General features: G+C 48.9%; 5 protein-coding genes across 5 annotated transcripts; 1 reads left to right on the top strand and 4 right to left on the bottom strand.

Annotated features, from left to right (window-relative positions):
* Positions 1-4,667: 4,667 nt before the first annotated feature.
* EDB91DRAFT_1118594 (uncharacterized protein) lies at positions 4,668-5,296 on the bottom strand. The gene is made up of 3 exons (XM_041318095.1): positions 5,215-5,296; positions 4,858-5,163; positions 4,668-4,801 (listed from the first exon to the last, which is right to left on the bottom strand). The coding sequence occupies exons 1-3, from the start codon at positions 5,215-5,217 to the stop codon at positions 4,691-4,693; spliced, it is 420 nt and encodes a 139-aa protein (XP_041179983.1). The 5' UTR covers positions 5,218-5,296; the 3' UTR covers positions 4,668-4,690.
* Positions 5,297-6,972, top strand: EDB91DRAFT_1118595 (2-nitropropane dioxygenase). Its single transcript, XM_041318096.1, has 5 exons — positions 5,297-5,618; positions 5,670-5,771; positions 5,822-6,166; positions 6,226-6,707; positions 6,768-6,972. Exons 1-5 carry the CDS (start codon positions 5,582-5,584, stop codon positions 6,837-6,839), a joined length of 1,038 nt encoding a protein of 345 aa, XP_041179984.1. The 5' UTR covers positions 5,297-5,581; the 3' UTR covers positions 6,840-6,972.
* EDB91DRAFT_1118605 (uncharacterized protein) lies at positions 6,973-12,159 on the bottom strand. Its single transcript, XM_041318097.1, has 26 exons — positions 11,854-12,159; positions 11,697-11,795; positions 11,523-11,635; positions 11,348-11,472; positions 11,193-11,288; positions 10,700-11,137; positions 10,394-10,641; positions 10,226-10,336; positions 10,108-10,176; positions 9,571-10,050; positions 9,439-9,521; positions 9,306-9,391; positions 9,249-9,253; positions 8,991-9,196; positions 8,802-8,938; positions 8,529-8,749; positions 8,436-8,475; positions 8,346-8,380; positions 8,276-8,293; positions 7,900-8,226; positions 7,795-7,841; positions 7,578-7,737; positions 7,357-7,519; positions 7,281-7,297; positions 7,167-7,227; positions 6,973-7,111 (listed from the first exon to the last, which is right to left on the bottom strand). The coding sequence occupies exons 1-26, from the start codon at positions 12,016-12,018 to the stop codon at positions 7,065-7,067; spliced, it is 3,597 nt and encodes a 1,198-aa protein (XP_041179985.1). The 5' UTR covers positions 12,019-12,159; the 3' UTR covers positions 6,973-7,064.
* A 199-nt stretch (positions 12,160-12,358) lies between these two features.
* Positions 12,359-14,273, bottom strand: EDB91DRAFT_1118612 (uncharacterized protein). The gene is made up of 9 exons (XM_041318098.1): positions 14,003-14,273; positions 13,882-13,937; positions 13,633-13,830; positions 13,513-13,569; positions 13,393-13,461; positions 13,164-13,343; positions 12,962-13,107; positions 12,778-12,894; positions 12,359-12,723 (listed from the first exon to the last, which is right to left on the bottom strand). The coding sequence occupies exons 1-9, from the start codon at positions 14,103-14,105 to the stop codon at positions 12,522-12,524; spliced, it is 1,128 nt and encodes a 375-aa protein (XP_041179986.1). The 5' UTR covers positions 14,106-14,273; the 3' UTR covers positions 12,359-12,521.
* Positions 14,274-14,545: 272 nt separating this feature from the next.
* On the bottom strand, positions 14,546-14,807 carry EDB91DRAFT_1016202 (uncharacterized protein; the record flags this gene model as incomplete). Its single annotated transcript, XM_041312488.1, has 2 exons — positions 14,546-14,600; positions 14,656-14,807. Coding segments are annotated over 2 exons (207 nt in total), but the record flags the coding sequence as incomplete, so codon positions are not given.
* Between the last annotated feature and the right edge of the window lie 100 nt (positions 14,808-14,907).

Consider the following 14,907-nt stretch of genomic DNA (forward strand, 5'->3'; position numbering starts at 1 on the left):
GAGTCGCGGATTCATCCGCTCCCTTCAGACTCGAGAAATTGCAACGTTTTGCCTGATTCTGACAGAAGCTTCTCAATTGTTGAGTGAGTTCTTCCGTACGTGGAAGAAATGCGTCCCAACCAAAGACGGATCCTTCCGTGGCGAAGATCATGATACTTGTAGTTGGCCATGGTTGCTGGCATGGGCACTGTTTCGGTATTTCCCGGTTCATTGTCGCGACGCTTTGATTTCAATCCTTCTTTTTTGAAAAAACATTACCCTCGAACATGTTTTTGTTTATTGTCTTCTCAGATCCGCGTCCACCCGCATGGTCACTACTGAGTATCGCCGCGAATAATCGTGGTTAATATGACTCTTGAGGATCTGGCAGTCCGCTTCTCGCAAACCGGTTGAATGATCATTCAATTGAGTAGCTCCCAGTTGATATATAATACGTCCTGTAGGCCTAGACCATTATGATGGGATACCTTCTTTCCGTAATCACTGCGTTGGTAGTAGGGTGGATTCGATCTCATGACGCACTTACACGGCAAGTTACGCTTCGCCTACGGAGCTGTGTACTGCGCAAGGGCGACTCGTTGATGATATGTTCTGTACGCTATATCACAGTGAAACGGACCCTTATTCACGGTGCGGTGACAAACTCGATGGTCCTTGAGTCTTATTTTTGGGGGTCGTTCATCGTCCTACAATTCAATTCTGGAATATTCCGAGGGCTTTCATCGGTTGTATATTAATGAAACTTAACTGAGTTCGTGTCATATTTCACAGCACCGTTCAGCACCCGTCCTCGTCACTTTACTCTCACTCTTTGATGCATTTAGGCTTGAATTTCACTCGCTTTCTCATGGTTCTGATTGACAACATGCTACTGTGATATTCTTAGAATTCAGCCGTTGGATGCGTTTTCCAGACAACTAACATGGGCACGTGTATCAAAAACACTCTAACGACCAAAAAACTCAAGGCTGAATCTTCTCCCACAGAAGTCAGACTACGCATGGACACCCGAGCTGAATATTGGGCACGAGCTAGCCATGTATGCACGTCCACCAACGCCATTAATGACGGTGATAAGTAAGAAGATCACGTTTTGAAAAAATCTGCTGCGCTGATAAGACATTGACACCCAAGGAAATTGGTATTCAGGAGGTCAGGTTGTCAGCCCATCAGCCTTGACTTATATTATCCAAGTACCTGTGGAGCTTCCGAACTACGATCACGTATGCACAACTCAAGTTAAAGACCAGTGTCATGCAAATTAAGATCGCTCTTCGGACGCGGTGGATAGGCTATCCAGTGGCCCGGGTGAGGTGTCGTTCTCGGATGAATCGAGAAATCTGAGTGACAAGCACTGGATCTTGTTCATAATGGGTATCAAAGCTCTGCAGCCCGTCAAAGGTTATTTGAAAAGCTAACTACGGGGGGGTTAGCTAAGTCTGAGAATGCAGCCACTCCTGATGCGCAGCTAGCTCCAAAGTTAGTGATACCACTATCCCGCCAACCGGTGGCGTCGGGGCGGGAGACTGCCTCTATTGTTCCCCCATATCCAATCTTAGAATACCGACTGCGCGCCACTGTGTTCATCTTTGTTCTTGCTATATCGAGCAGTAGGGGCGCTGATAGTTTCAAGCCTGAGTGACTGATTTGAATCGATGGACAATTGAACCTGCTGGAAACACCGAGAATGGAGTGGGGCCTGGAATATAAGATAAGCGTTGCAGGGGCTACGTCCATTATGTCAGCCGTTTCGCAATAGATATGCCACTTAAGTAGAGGTGGCTTGACGGGATTGGAGGAACGAAATACCAGCGACGCAAAGAACCTTCAATGGATCGGAGTGGAACTTTCTTAATAGATTGTTCCTCGTCAATCAAATGTTGCGAACTTGCGTTAGTCTCCTCGAGTGTCTGATGTGGAATTCATGATGGGCCAAGTTTGATGACATGGACTTTCGAGTCAAAAGCTCACCGAATTATCAGATAAGTTGTCGTGGGGGTATGGGACGCCAAATGATGTCATGAGGTGCAATCGTTTGCTTACGCAACGTTCCCGAGCACACCAGCGACTCTTCAGCACAATTGTTTGCGAGCGCGGAGTTAGTGCGATTTGGTGCCCAAGTTCCGGCCAAAGAAGCCTGGAGCAGCTCCCAGCACGTCATACAACTATGCCCGATAGTCAGGGCTGTGTTAGCTCAGGGAAGAACATCGGCATGCCTGTATGCTGCGCGCGTCATGTCTTTGCCAGTGCGCAACAATTTCCCCGAAACCACTTGGCGGTGCCTTGAAACTTTGCAATGGAACCCGACGTGGTCATTTTTGCACATGCGTAAAGTTGGCAGTCCTGGAAAGTTATACATCCATATAAATAAAGTTGAGTGCGCCTGAGGACTGTAACTGACTCCATTGGTCGTTAAGCAGATTGGATGAGTGAAGAGATGGAAAGATTGTGCTAGTGGTCCGCCCCGACCGGAAAAAAAATTAAATACCGGTCGACGGGGAAATTATTGACAAGGGCTGGGAAATACCTCAGAACAATTAGCATCCGTTCCGGAATGATAAACGACGAACCTGCGATGCCTTGAGAGTCGGTGGCTATAGCATGGCATGCACAAACCCCAGTCAATGAACAATTTCATCAAAAAACAAATATTGGGTGACGACATCAAGCCACCTACAGCAAGTTGCGCCTCCGACTGATCGCACATAAGTAACAGGGCGTCGGTAGTGGCGGCGGTGAAGATAAACAAACATCAACCGAGACTGCTTGGCGTTCAATATACCGACGGGAGGAGCATCATTATCTAGTGTCAGACGACACGGCATGCTAACTTTGCTAAATCACTGCGCCAACCTAAAGTTCCAGGAAAATTCAGCTTTTGGGTACTTGGCAAGGGGTTACCAGGTCAGGTGTTGCTCAACTTCGCGCCATCTTAATAACCTCCGCAGTCATCGACTAGTCCGCTTTGGGACCAATTGGGAAGGCTGTCATTCAGGGAACGTTGAGATACTGATAACACCAATGCTCTTTTGCTTGCGGTAAAGCGAATAACAGCGAAACCAGAGTTGGCTATCGCAAACGGCCCGGCGGACGCTATGGAGAGCATGCCGTTGCGACTGTGCGATCACGATGCTCGCCTGAAAGGTGAACCGGTCAGCTCTCGGCTCTATTGAGTTGTTGGATAACTGACTAGCTTTAAAAGTCAAAATTGTCTTTGGCACCCACGTATGTGATGACATGTCAGTGAACATGCGCTCAGACAGTTGGTCGACGAGTGTGGTCTATGTATCGTACCTAGGGCAAATGACGCGACCATATTCGAGTCCCAAAGTGGACTGCTTGATCCAAGTTCATGCAATTCCAAAAGCCTAAGGACACGTGCCATACGGTCAGTTCACTGAGGTCAATACCCAAAAGCCGGAGGTCCAGAGGATGAGATATGCAACGCGAGGAATCCGTCCAACCTCGGCAATGAAATCCGCTCATGGTGAGAGGGCGATAAGGATTATCAAACGAGAAGGTGTCGTGTTTGCTCACTTCCTGATCTTTGCAGGAAGTGGCGCTGATACGGAGGACTTCATACTACGCTGTATCTCGGATGATCTACATCATGGCGGCTCGGAATGAACGTTCGGGGGCCCGCATTACGACGTTGCGTTTTTCAGGGCTGACCTCGGGATGCGGAGGTGGGGCAGAAGAAGCTGATGTATGTGATTCCATGCCAGCGGATGCCAATGACCATGTGCATTGGCCAATGCTTCCATCATAATACTAACGCGATATATGCCAATAGAGCACTAACAGCTCTGCGGATGGGCACCCACGAACGTCCAGCGCTGATAGAAGGACTTACTCCACAGGCCGTCAGCGGTCCACGGCCCTTCTATCAATGTGAAGCCTGAACTCGGGGTGGTTGTGGGAACCTCGGAGACAGTAATTGACCTTGACGGAAACCAAGAAGATAAAGGCACTCACTCAAGGGGAAAGAAGGAAGACCAAGTCAAGAAGGTGTACTGCGGACCATTCAAATTCCACAGCCATTCACTCCTCGACAATCCTGAAACATATCAATAGCTGGCTGGCAACACCAATGACAAAACTCAGAAATAGGAACTTAAAGAATACATTGGGAAAGCAAGGGCATCTTCCAGATAGTGAGACACTGCCCAACTTCCCATCATTTCTTTTTAGGAGCAACTTAGCACGTCTTTACATGGATGACTCCATAAACTTGTACATTCTACAACCAACAATGTGTGCAGACCCAACCGGCAACCGATATGAGACGGTGCTGTTGGTTTGTTAGTGAAATGTACAACAACGAGCCTTTCGGAGTTGAGAGGTCTCGGAGATACATGTTGCAAACGCACAAACATTCCAGCAAAACTACTTGCCCTGCTTTCACCTCTACGTTCGGGATTTCGTCTGCTGCACACAACAATATGATCAAACAACAAGGAGTAACAATGACTTCATTGGGGAGGCGGTTGGAAGCTGGGAAGCAATTAGGATCGACAGTACGCTCAAAGAAATAAAGGACGCTACCCAGGGGGAGGGGGTCCACCAAAGCCTGGTGGAGGGGGGAATGGTGCACCTGGAGGGAAGCCAGGAGGACGGAAGCCAGGCGGGGGGCCGGGCATGCCTGGTGGGGCAAAAGGCATCGGAGGACGTCCCATGGGGGGCATACCCACTAGTAAATTAATAAGCGACACGATTTCGGGTGTGTAGTGATCAACATACTGGGAGGCATCATGCCCATTCCTCGACCAGCAGGCATTCCACGACCAGGCCCTGCAGGCAACTGGATGTAATATATATATAAGATCCTGACCGAATAATTAGCCGAACAAGACGTACCGCATTCTTTTTGTCCTCGTCTACAACTGGAGGAGGCCCCTCGACACTCAAACTGACAACTGTCTCTCCTCGTAAAATCACTAGACCTAGGGTGCGCTTCATCTCTTGCTCAGCAGGTGTTTCAGTTTCTCCCGCCTTTTTTTTGGGCCGAACGCGTCTGAATTCTTCACAGTCCGCCAGGACAAGATTCATATGCCTGTCGAATGCGAGCATTTGACCTGTCAACGCGCGTCCATCATTGATGGTCACTTTAAGCCTCCAATTGATGAGGCCCAGCATTTTTCCTCCTTTAGATTTTGGGGGAGGCTGAAGCACGATAATCAGACTCCATGAAAATACGTTCTGATGGGGACTCACCATGATGAACGATTAGAATTATGGTCTGCAGATGCAGATGATGACAAGAAACGAGATTGAGTTGAAGGACACAAACAATGCCAAATACCCCCTTGATTCATGTTTACCTCCTGCCATGTAACTAATTTTTCAGCCGTTTCTGCTCTATATGATATGATTGCCCAGCACTCGCGCGATCTCTATCACGGCTGAAAATCACTGCTGACAGATTTATATTAGGGCCTTTGTCAGTCACCGGACCAACAGTGATCTACCTTCGGAAAATTCGCCCGACAGTGTTTGGTATTAGAAGTTATTTGAAACACATACAATCGCATTGCTTATATATGGATCTTGGCTTTCTTCCCTCCTCACCGTGTTCCTCGATATGTCAAAGATCCATAATGCATTCACCGTCCTGATGGGTGTGTTCACTGCCTTTTATTATGGATCTACAAATCTGAATACTTCCGCAGGCATACCCACTCCTGTAGTAGCTGCGCCCATGGCAGGTGCTAGCGGCGGCGCGCTAGCCGCCCAGACATCCGCTGCCGGAGCGTTTGGATTTGTCAGTGCAGGTAAAGACCCTCGCACCTTTTCGCGAGTAATTTGCTGAATAATTATCAAGGATACTTGACCCCCTCTCGCATCCAAGAGGAGCTATCCTTAGCTCGCGCACTGCTTCGCTTAACAGAAACAGACCCTCTACCGATTGGTGTAGGTTATCTGGCTTGGCAACTGGAAAAGGATCTCGCCTCTGCTGCTGGATTGCTTAACCTTGCCCTTTCGAACAAAGTTCAGGCCATCTGGCTCGCGTTCGGGAACAGTATAGGCCGATGGATCGACCATGTTCGCTCTTATGATGCGAGTTCCGGCCGAGAGCAGAGAACATTAATATTTGTACAAGTTTCCTCGGTGAAAGAGGCTCTTATTGCCATTCACGACTGGAAAGTTGACGTCTTAGTAGCTCAAGGTTTTTCCCCAACCTCCTTAGGCTTGGATTGAACTTTCCTCTTATGTGCACTCCCGCAGGATCTGAATCTGGCGGTCATGGGCATAGCGCCGCTCCACCACTTCTCACGCTAGTGCCGTCTATTCTGGCAGTGCTGCCCAAAGACGGTCCTTGCCTTCTTGCAGCCGGCGGACTGTCAACTGGTGGTCATGTTTCCTCACTCCTTGCCCTTGGAGTCTCTGGCGTAGTGCTCGGCACCCGATTTTTGATGACAGAAGAGAGCTTCTATAATGAAGTGCAAAAGAAGATGCTTGTCATGGCCAATGCCAACTCGACAGTGCGCACGATGGCATTTGACCGTGCCAGAGGAACTTTAGATTGGCCGGAAGGCGTAGACGGTCGTGCCATCTACAACCGGACAGTGAAAGATATGGATGATGGTGTTGACATCGAAATTGTTCGAGAGAATTTCAACAAGGCAGTACAGAATAGGGATCCTGACCAGATATTGGTTTGGGCTGGTACTGGCGTTGAATTGGTCACAGACATTCAGACAGCGCAGGTCAGTTTGACTAGTTAAATTGCAATGTGCCAGGCTGTCAGCTAATCTATGTTTGTGTAGGATGTTGTTCGAGAACTACACGCGGATATGATGGAACATTTAACTCTTGTATCAACACTTATCGCCGCTTGATGCGGCAGGCCTGTTGGTTTCCGTTAACACAACATAACTACCTTGCCTATTCGGACAGTCGGTTCGCTTATTGTATATCCCTGCAATAATCGTAACGTGTGGGGAAATAGTTGTCAGGAACTCCATTAATGACTCCGTCGGTAACAGTGTGATATGCATTCAATTCAATTCAATGGAACTTATGATACAACTAATCGTGACAGCATGCTCGAGAAGATCCTGGCCTCAGTGGACGATTTCCACCGTCAAGTCGCCCTGATTGATGGAGTCACCTACACAGATATGTCAGGCTAACTCCGCGTTCCGGAAAATTTGAACATGACTTACCTTCATTGACAACCACGCGTTTAATGTGACCAGAGACAGGTGCAGTAACAGCAGACTCCATCTATGGTGAACCAAATGTCAGCAGGTCGTCGTTTTCAAAGCGTTCACACATACCTTCATCGCACTCAGTACTAGGTGAAGAAAAGGCGCTCGTCAGACAGAAAAGTAAACAAAGCCGATCGTTCCTTACCGCAAAGAGGGTCGCCCTTCTTAATCTCTTGGCCCTCCTTCACTCTAACCTCAACTACGACACCTGACATGGGTGCACCCACCGATCCGGGGTCGGATGTCGCCTTCTCCCGCGAAACTGTCTCCACTGCGGAATTCTTGTCCTCGACAGACACAGCCCGAACCTACGGCACAGGGGGCAATGTCAGCAAAATATTCGCATGTCAGATTATTGTTATCGACCTCGCCGTTAACTTCGAACCAGACGTCACGTTGGGCACGTCCTTCCACAACAGGGCCAACGGCCATCAGGCGGATAATCAGCGTCTTTCCTTTTTCGATCGAAATGTGCATCTCCTCTCCTGTGGCTGGTCGCCCCAAGAAGTACCGTGTGGGAAGAACGCTTGAGCAAAGGATAAGTCCATCTTTGAACATCACACGGCGTCATGAGACTACTCACCTGAGATCTCCATATTTCTCAAGGAAACCCTGGTATTCTTCGAAGACCTGACGGAGTTAACATGGCGTCAGAATACGCTCGCGGGAGAACAAGGCACGGACGTACTTTAGGGTACATAACATATGAGGTAACATCCGCATCCGTGATGTGCTTTCCAAACTTGCTGCGGAGCTCTGCCTTGATCTTCTTGAAGTCCAAGGGTGTCATGGTTGCACCAGGACGTCCATCGATTCTTGGTTTGTTTCTAATGATCTTCGAACGAAGTGGCTCAGGGAAACCTCCCACAGGTTGTCCAAGGTAGCCCTGGAAGAACTCGACAACAGAGGAGGGGAAGTCAAGCTGGTCAGCGCGGTCAACAACGTCCTGTTTGGAGAACGAGTTTGACGTCATCCATTGCGCGAAATCGCCAACAACTTTAGACGAGGGTGTGACCTAACAGTTTTGTTAGGGTTTGCACAAAGTTAAACAGGTAATTGCATGCCTTGACAATGTTGCCACACTGAAGGGAACGATTCAGATGGAGTGGGAAATGACGCGCAGAAACAACGCACCAGGTTGTTCGCCTCGATGTATTTCTGCTTGATTTCTAAAATTCGAAGGTTGGGAAACGCAAGGAAGTTACTGGTAAGGAAGACACTCACGGGTCCACTGAGTGCCAAGACCTAATTGCGATGCTTGGAACTATAGAATCGCTCAGCAGCCAATCAAATACATTACAGAGTCATCACTCTCACCATGAGATTTGTGTATTGCCCTCCCGGCATTTCGTGGTCGAAGACACTCGAGTCCGAGGCCCGGACATTGGCTTCGAAGCAGCCGTAGAGCATGCGAACCTGGCTCCAATACAAGTTCAGCGCTTGGATATCGGCATAGCGGATGCCCGTCCCCAATTGCGTTTGCTCAAGTGCCATGCATATGGCGCCCATCGAGGGCTGTGATGTCAGACCAGACATACCTATCGGAATTTTTGAACATCTAGCTCGCCTTCGCAGATGACAATGACTTACTATCAATGGCAACATCAACAATATCAGCACCAGCCGCCGCCGCCGCGAGCATGCTAGCTGCTGCAATTCCAGCCGTGTCATGGGAGTGGACATGGATAGGGATGTCAGGGTACCTCTCTCTGATGGCGCCGATAAGCCTACAAAAGTGTCAGCCTTTGTAAAGTGAATGAAAAGGGCTTGCTCATATACAATTTTGCAGCTTCAGGCTTCAGCAAACCAGCCATGTCCTTGACACCAAGAATGTGTACTCCTTCTTGGACCAACTTGTCAACGAAGTCAAGGTAGTATTCCAGAGTGTACTTGGTTTCCTTCGGACTTGCGACATCACCGCTGTAGCAAACAACGGCCTCAACAACACCTCCTGCCTTCTTGGCAGCATCGATACCGAGTCTCATCTGCAGTGGAGGTTAGTACAGTCGCACGATAATCTGGTATGCTTCGCCTCACGTTCTCTATGGGAATCCGTCAACAATCAAGACTAATCAATAACTTTATCACTCTCACCAAAGTAGTTCAGCGAGTCGAACACTCGGAAAATATCAAGACCATTTTCAACTGCCTTCTTCGAGAAGTCATAGATGGCGTTGTCACTACACAAAATCAGCCAGACATTAGGCAGCAATGAGAGAGCACGTACGGGTAGCTCGTGTACCCGACACCGTTGGCTCCACGAACGAGAGCCTGGAATGGGATGTTGGGAACCAGCTTACGCAGGGTACGCTGTATAAACGTCAGTTCGAGCTCCTCCCACACACTGCAAATCGCGCACCAGACGTTCCCAAGGGTCTTCGTACAAAAAGCGCATGGCGACATCGAAGGTAGCGCCACCCCACATCTCCAAACTGAATGCGTTCGCGAGAGCATAACTGGTCTCCTTGGCGATGTTGACCATCTCAATCGTCCTGAGGCGGGTAGCGAGCAGCGACTGGTGCGCATCACGCCAAGTTGTGTCCATGATGAGTGTTCCGGGGTATTCGCGGACGGCCTTCGCGAAAGCTTCAGGGCCCTTCTCGACGATAATGTTGCGCCATCCAACCTGACAAGGGAACGTAGTGTCAAGGGGTGTGCCATCCGGACCGTCACGGCTCTCGAATTTGGGTATGACAACATCTTCCTTAAGGCCTGGTTCACCGCTCTGGCCTTTGATGGAGCTTCCATTGACTGCAAGATCACCAAGATATGAAAGGAGTTTCTGTGCACGGTTCTGGCTTTGCACCAGCTTGAAGAGCTCAGGGGTATCATCGATGAACTGATGCAAACGTTAGAAATTATGTCCTATAGTCCTTACATGTATGTGATCACTTACAGTGGTCCACGTCTTGCCACCAATGAAGACATCGTGGGTGAGGAGACGGAACAGGAAGGGGATGTTTGTCTATAGGCAGTGTCAGACGCGTTTCCATACAGAGACTACCAGTAAGTACCTTGACACCGCGGATACGGAACTCAACCAAAGCACGCAACATCTTTCTGCGAGCAACTTCGTAGGTGGTGCCACTCACAGTGCACTTCACCAACAAACTGTCGTAATGGGGCTTCCCGGAGCAATAAGTTCAGAATGACTGCAGACGCAGAATACGATTGGAACATACCGTGATCTGTGCACCTGCAAAACCAGAGGAGGCATCAAGACGAACGCCATTGCCACCAGCACTGCGGTACACCTCGATTTTGCCAGTATCGGGCTGGAATCCAGTCGCCGCATCTTCTGTAGTAACACGGCACTGGATAGCGAAGCCACGACGAGTGATGGCCTCCTGAGTCAGACCAAGTTGGGGCAGGGTGGCACCGGCAGCAATTTGGATCTGGGCCGCAACGATATCGATACCAGTAATTTCCTCTGTGTTCCGAGAGTAAGCGAAGCTAGAAGCACTCCAATTTATCTCTAAAAATCGTACCAGTGATGGTGTGCTCGACTTGAATACGAGGATTGATTTCAATGAAGTAGTGCCTTCCCATTTGGTCGACCAAGAACTCCGCAGTTCCAGCATTCCTGTACCCGACACTCCTCGCGAGCTTGATCGCGTCCGCCAAAATGGCCTGACGAACTTCTTCGGGAAGGTGGGTTGCAGGTGCAACCTCGACAACCTTTTGGTGACGTCTCTGGACGGAGCAGTCACGCTCAAACAAGTGAATCGTGTTGCCAACACCGTCAGCAAGGATCTGGACTTCGATGTGACGGGGGCGCTCAAGGAAACGCTCGATAAAGACAGTGCCATCTCCAAATGCTGATTTAGCCTCGGATACGGCACGCTCGAAGGCGTCTTTGAAGTTCGATTGCTCGCGAACAACGCGCATTCCGCGGCCGCCGCCACCCATAGCAGCCTTAATAATGACTATATGCGGCGAAATGGTGTCAGAAAGAAAGCGAAAAGGAGAGCATCAACCGACCTGGGAAACCGTATTCTTTGATGAATGAATCACCCTCCGTGTACGAGGCAACCGGGCCAGGTGTACCAGGTACGACTGGCACCCCGACCTTCATAGCTTGATGGGACCATTCCAGTCAGTATATACGGTACCCATTCTCAAAGCGTTATACCCACCAAGTGTACGCGCTTTTGTCTTGTCGCCAAGACCATCGATAACCTCGGGCGTTGGCCCGACGAATGCGATGCCGGCCTGCTCGACTTTTCGAGCGAATTCAGCATTCTCAGATAAGAAACCGTACCTAGAACATTGTCAGCGATATATAGCGAAGGAGAGATTAAGATAGCGCACCCAGGGTGAATCATGTCAACACCATGCTCAAGAGCAATGCGGATGATATCTTCCTGGGCAAGGTATGCGCCAACGGGGGTCAACCCTTTCCCGACCTGATACGCTTCATCGGCCTAATTGAGGCCCGACGTTGAGCAACAATCGATAGATCAAGTATCGTATCGTATCAAATACCTTCTGACGGTGAGCCGAGAGACGATCCTCGAACGAGTAGATCGCGACGGTGTGCATAGCGAGCTCATGAGCGGTACGGAAGACACGGATAGCGATTTCCTGTAAATGAATGAGATCTAAGCGACACAGGCACCCAGAATGAGAGATCGGAGCGCACCCCACGATTAGCGACAAGAATCTTGGTGAGAGGTCCACTGTGACCTGCGGATTTCCTTCTCATAGTTTGAATGGAGTGCACTGGCGTACCGGGGGCACTTGGAGTGCCCACGAACGTATGTGCCAGCCTCGGGGGGTGGAGGGGTAACTGAGTCGAGGAAGCCATGATGATGCTTAGAAGCCAAAGGAATGCCACAGAAAAATGGGAGACAGTAAAGAAATTGATCTATAGCTAGGGATGGTGAGATGGCAGGACAGAGTCAAGACTACGGAGCTACAACTGGAACTCTGATTATCACCAGTTTGGTGAGCGCTTATTCTAAAATCTAATCGCACCATATGAAATCACGAGATAGCCGTAATCCGCAGTGATCCGTCCACATTGGCAGATACATCCGCTACAACAATGTTTCATCGTCTCGTTGCACGCACGTTTATCTCTTAGACTCTCAAGATTGTGCTTGACTTCCGGGTTTAAGGCGGACCAAACCACTTCATCTCCACTTCTTGTCTCTTAACTCCATCACTGTGGCAGCGCTGTTACTCGCGTGAAACCGCACTATAAGCTCTGACATAATTTCATTGGCCAGTGCTCCGTCTAGATGCTCGGGATATACAATAACGCATGATGAAGTTAAGAAGCTAGCGTGTGCACTTGCTGGCGGTCTATCATTTCCGGTTCGACAATGGTATGATAGCGTTCGCTTGAGTTCGGCTCTCCATCTTCTTCTGGTTGTTCTTCGCTATCGCATACACAATTCCTGCAAAGAACCCTATTCCGATCGCCAACACCGATCCTAATGTTACTGCATCACCAAAGAAGAGCATACCTGAAGCCGCAACAGGGAGTTTGTTAAGAGCTCCGACCATGCTGCAGTTGTCGTCAGCTGTAGCCCGTTAAGAGTACTATGGCCTGTCTCCGTACCTATAGGTGGTACTGCTCGTGGTGCGCACACACCATGCCGTAGAATACGAGATTCCAACTGCAGCCGCACCCGAAAACGCAATAGCAGACAAGAGAACATTTCGTGTCTCAGATGGGCTGGAATAGGTGAGCGTCAATAACCGCTCTGCGGCGCTAGATGACGGGGGCACCAAAAGCCACGTACAAGTTTCTAACCAGGTTCTCTGAGCCCCAATCCTCGACAACAATGGAGAACACCACCAAGACGGGGATCGATAACAGATTATTATAGAACATCGAATCCCAATCCGAAAAGCCAGTGACTTTTATCCGCTTGCGCATCAGAAGAACCTAGATAACGTAGTCAACGTTCTGCTTAACGACATCATTAAGGAATGCGGTCTTACGTAGGAAGCGCTCATCAAGCAGTTCACAAACATCCAAAAGTACCCCACATTCAGTCTAGAAACCATATCTGACACCAGCTCCAAACCGATACCCATGGCAGCACTCGCGGGAGAAATGTTCTCGGAGTTACCTATGGTATTGCTGACATCCGTATATGCAGCCAATATAGAAGAGAACACCTGTCACAAAAATCAGCCCATAAACTTGAAAAGTCACTAGGCCACTCACCATAAAAATAAAAGAGACCATCGTAAGTCCCGTAATTCGTCCACCGAACCAAAAAACTTCACCATATGCCTGCTTCCTCATTAGCCTCGACATGATTACGAGTGATAACAATAAACGCACAATGAGTATAATCGTCAGATTCTTGAAAATCGTGTAAACGGGTATACTGAGGTATTGCTGATGTGAGGCTGCTGTTAGCTCATGCCGTACCAATTGAGACTCTTGCTCAGCAGCACTCACCAGACTCTTCGAACCGGTATAAATTACACCTACTAGCAGGCAGCTGACGAGATACCATGCCTTGGCATCTTGAACGTCAAAATCGCGAAAGGATATTACGCCCGTCTTCTTAGCTGCGATCACGCATGCAACACAGACTACACTCTGCATTGATAGCAGCAGAAACGTCATGTTAAATTGACTCCCAGATACTACGAACTAGACCACGCTTTCAGATAGTGAAAAGGATAAAAAGACGTTGCCTATGACCTTGTTCACAACTGTCATCATGATTGACGCTACACAGTAGCATACGACGGAAGGAACTGTACACCGCCATGCAATTGAGCAAGCAGCACACACAAAAGCATATCAGTAACTAGTAACTCACTAGCGGAGCTAGCATCTCCAGCATCTTTCTGGTTCCTGGTAGCTAAATTCCGCCTCAACTCTGCCAAGTCTTGATCCTCTGAAGTTTCCTTTGAGCTTCCCATGTGCACCTGAAGTCGAGTAGACAAAGCCAAAAAAAATGGAGCTTATGCTGGCAGTGACCAGTCAGAGCGACCCAAGGGACAACGAGAAGGAGGGTCGTAAGGCGCCCAGAATCAAAAAATATTGACAAATTTGTGAAGGAAATGCGCGACCGACCTTAGTTTCATCCGGTGTTTGTACACGTGACGACATAGCTCTAGGGCCGCGGATAAGGCCTAAGGTTTCACAAGCTCAAAACATGCCCAGATTTCAGCTGTCCAACATTGCGATACCGTACAGTCATGAATTAAGTAAAATGTCTACCTATCTACCCCATAACCTGTTCTCGCGTCGTATCTCTTTGCGTCGCGATTGGATAAAAGATTCGGAAGACAATTCACTAGAGGGATCTCAATAATGATATATTTTTGAATGTCAGAGCACCCACCCCAGTTGTTACTTCTGTGCTGGCTCCCCCATCCGACTCGGGACTGAGTTCGGCAGCGACGGTCATAAACCTGGATATACAGGGTAGATCATGAATCAAATACGAGACCACAGATCGGCACCTACTGTGCAGCATGTGTACCAGCAAGAACTCTCATTGCGTCCAAGTCTGTCTGAAGTTGTTCAAAGAGGTCTGCTGTCTGCCCGACTGCACGCGACATATTCTTGAGATTGGCTGCAAGTTGGCCATATAGTCTGTCTTTTGCTTGAGTGGCATTCATTTAGATACAAGCGAGATCTACTTCGCCAGCTTGTAAATTGTTACAACTAAGCACAAATGATGTGTTCTGACCTAAAGTCATGTGATGAGCCAGTGTA

This window comes from Suillus paluster (assembly GCF_016628075.1).
Source record: "Suillus paluster strain FC165 chromosome Unknown EDB91scaffold_12, whole genome shotgun sequence".
NCBI classification, from domain to species: domain Eukaryota; kingdom Fungi; phylum Basidiomycota; class Agaricomycetes; order Boletales; family Suillaceae; genus Suillus; species Suillus paluster.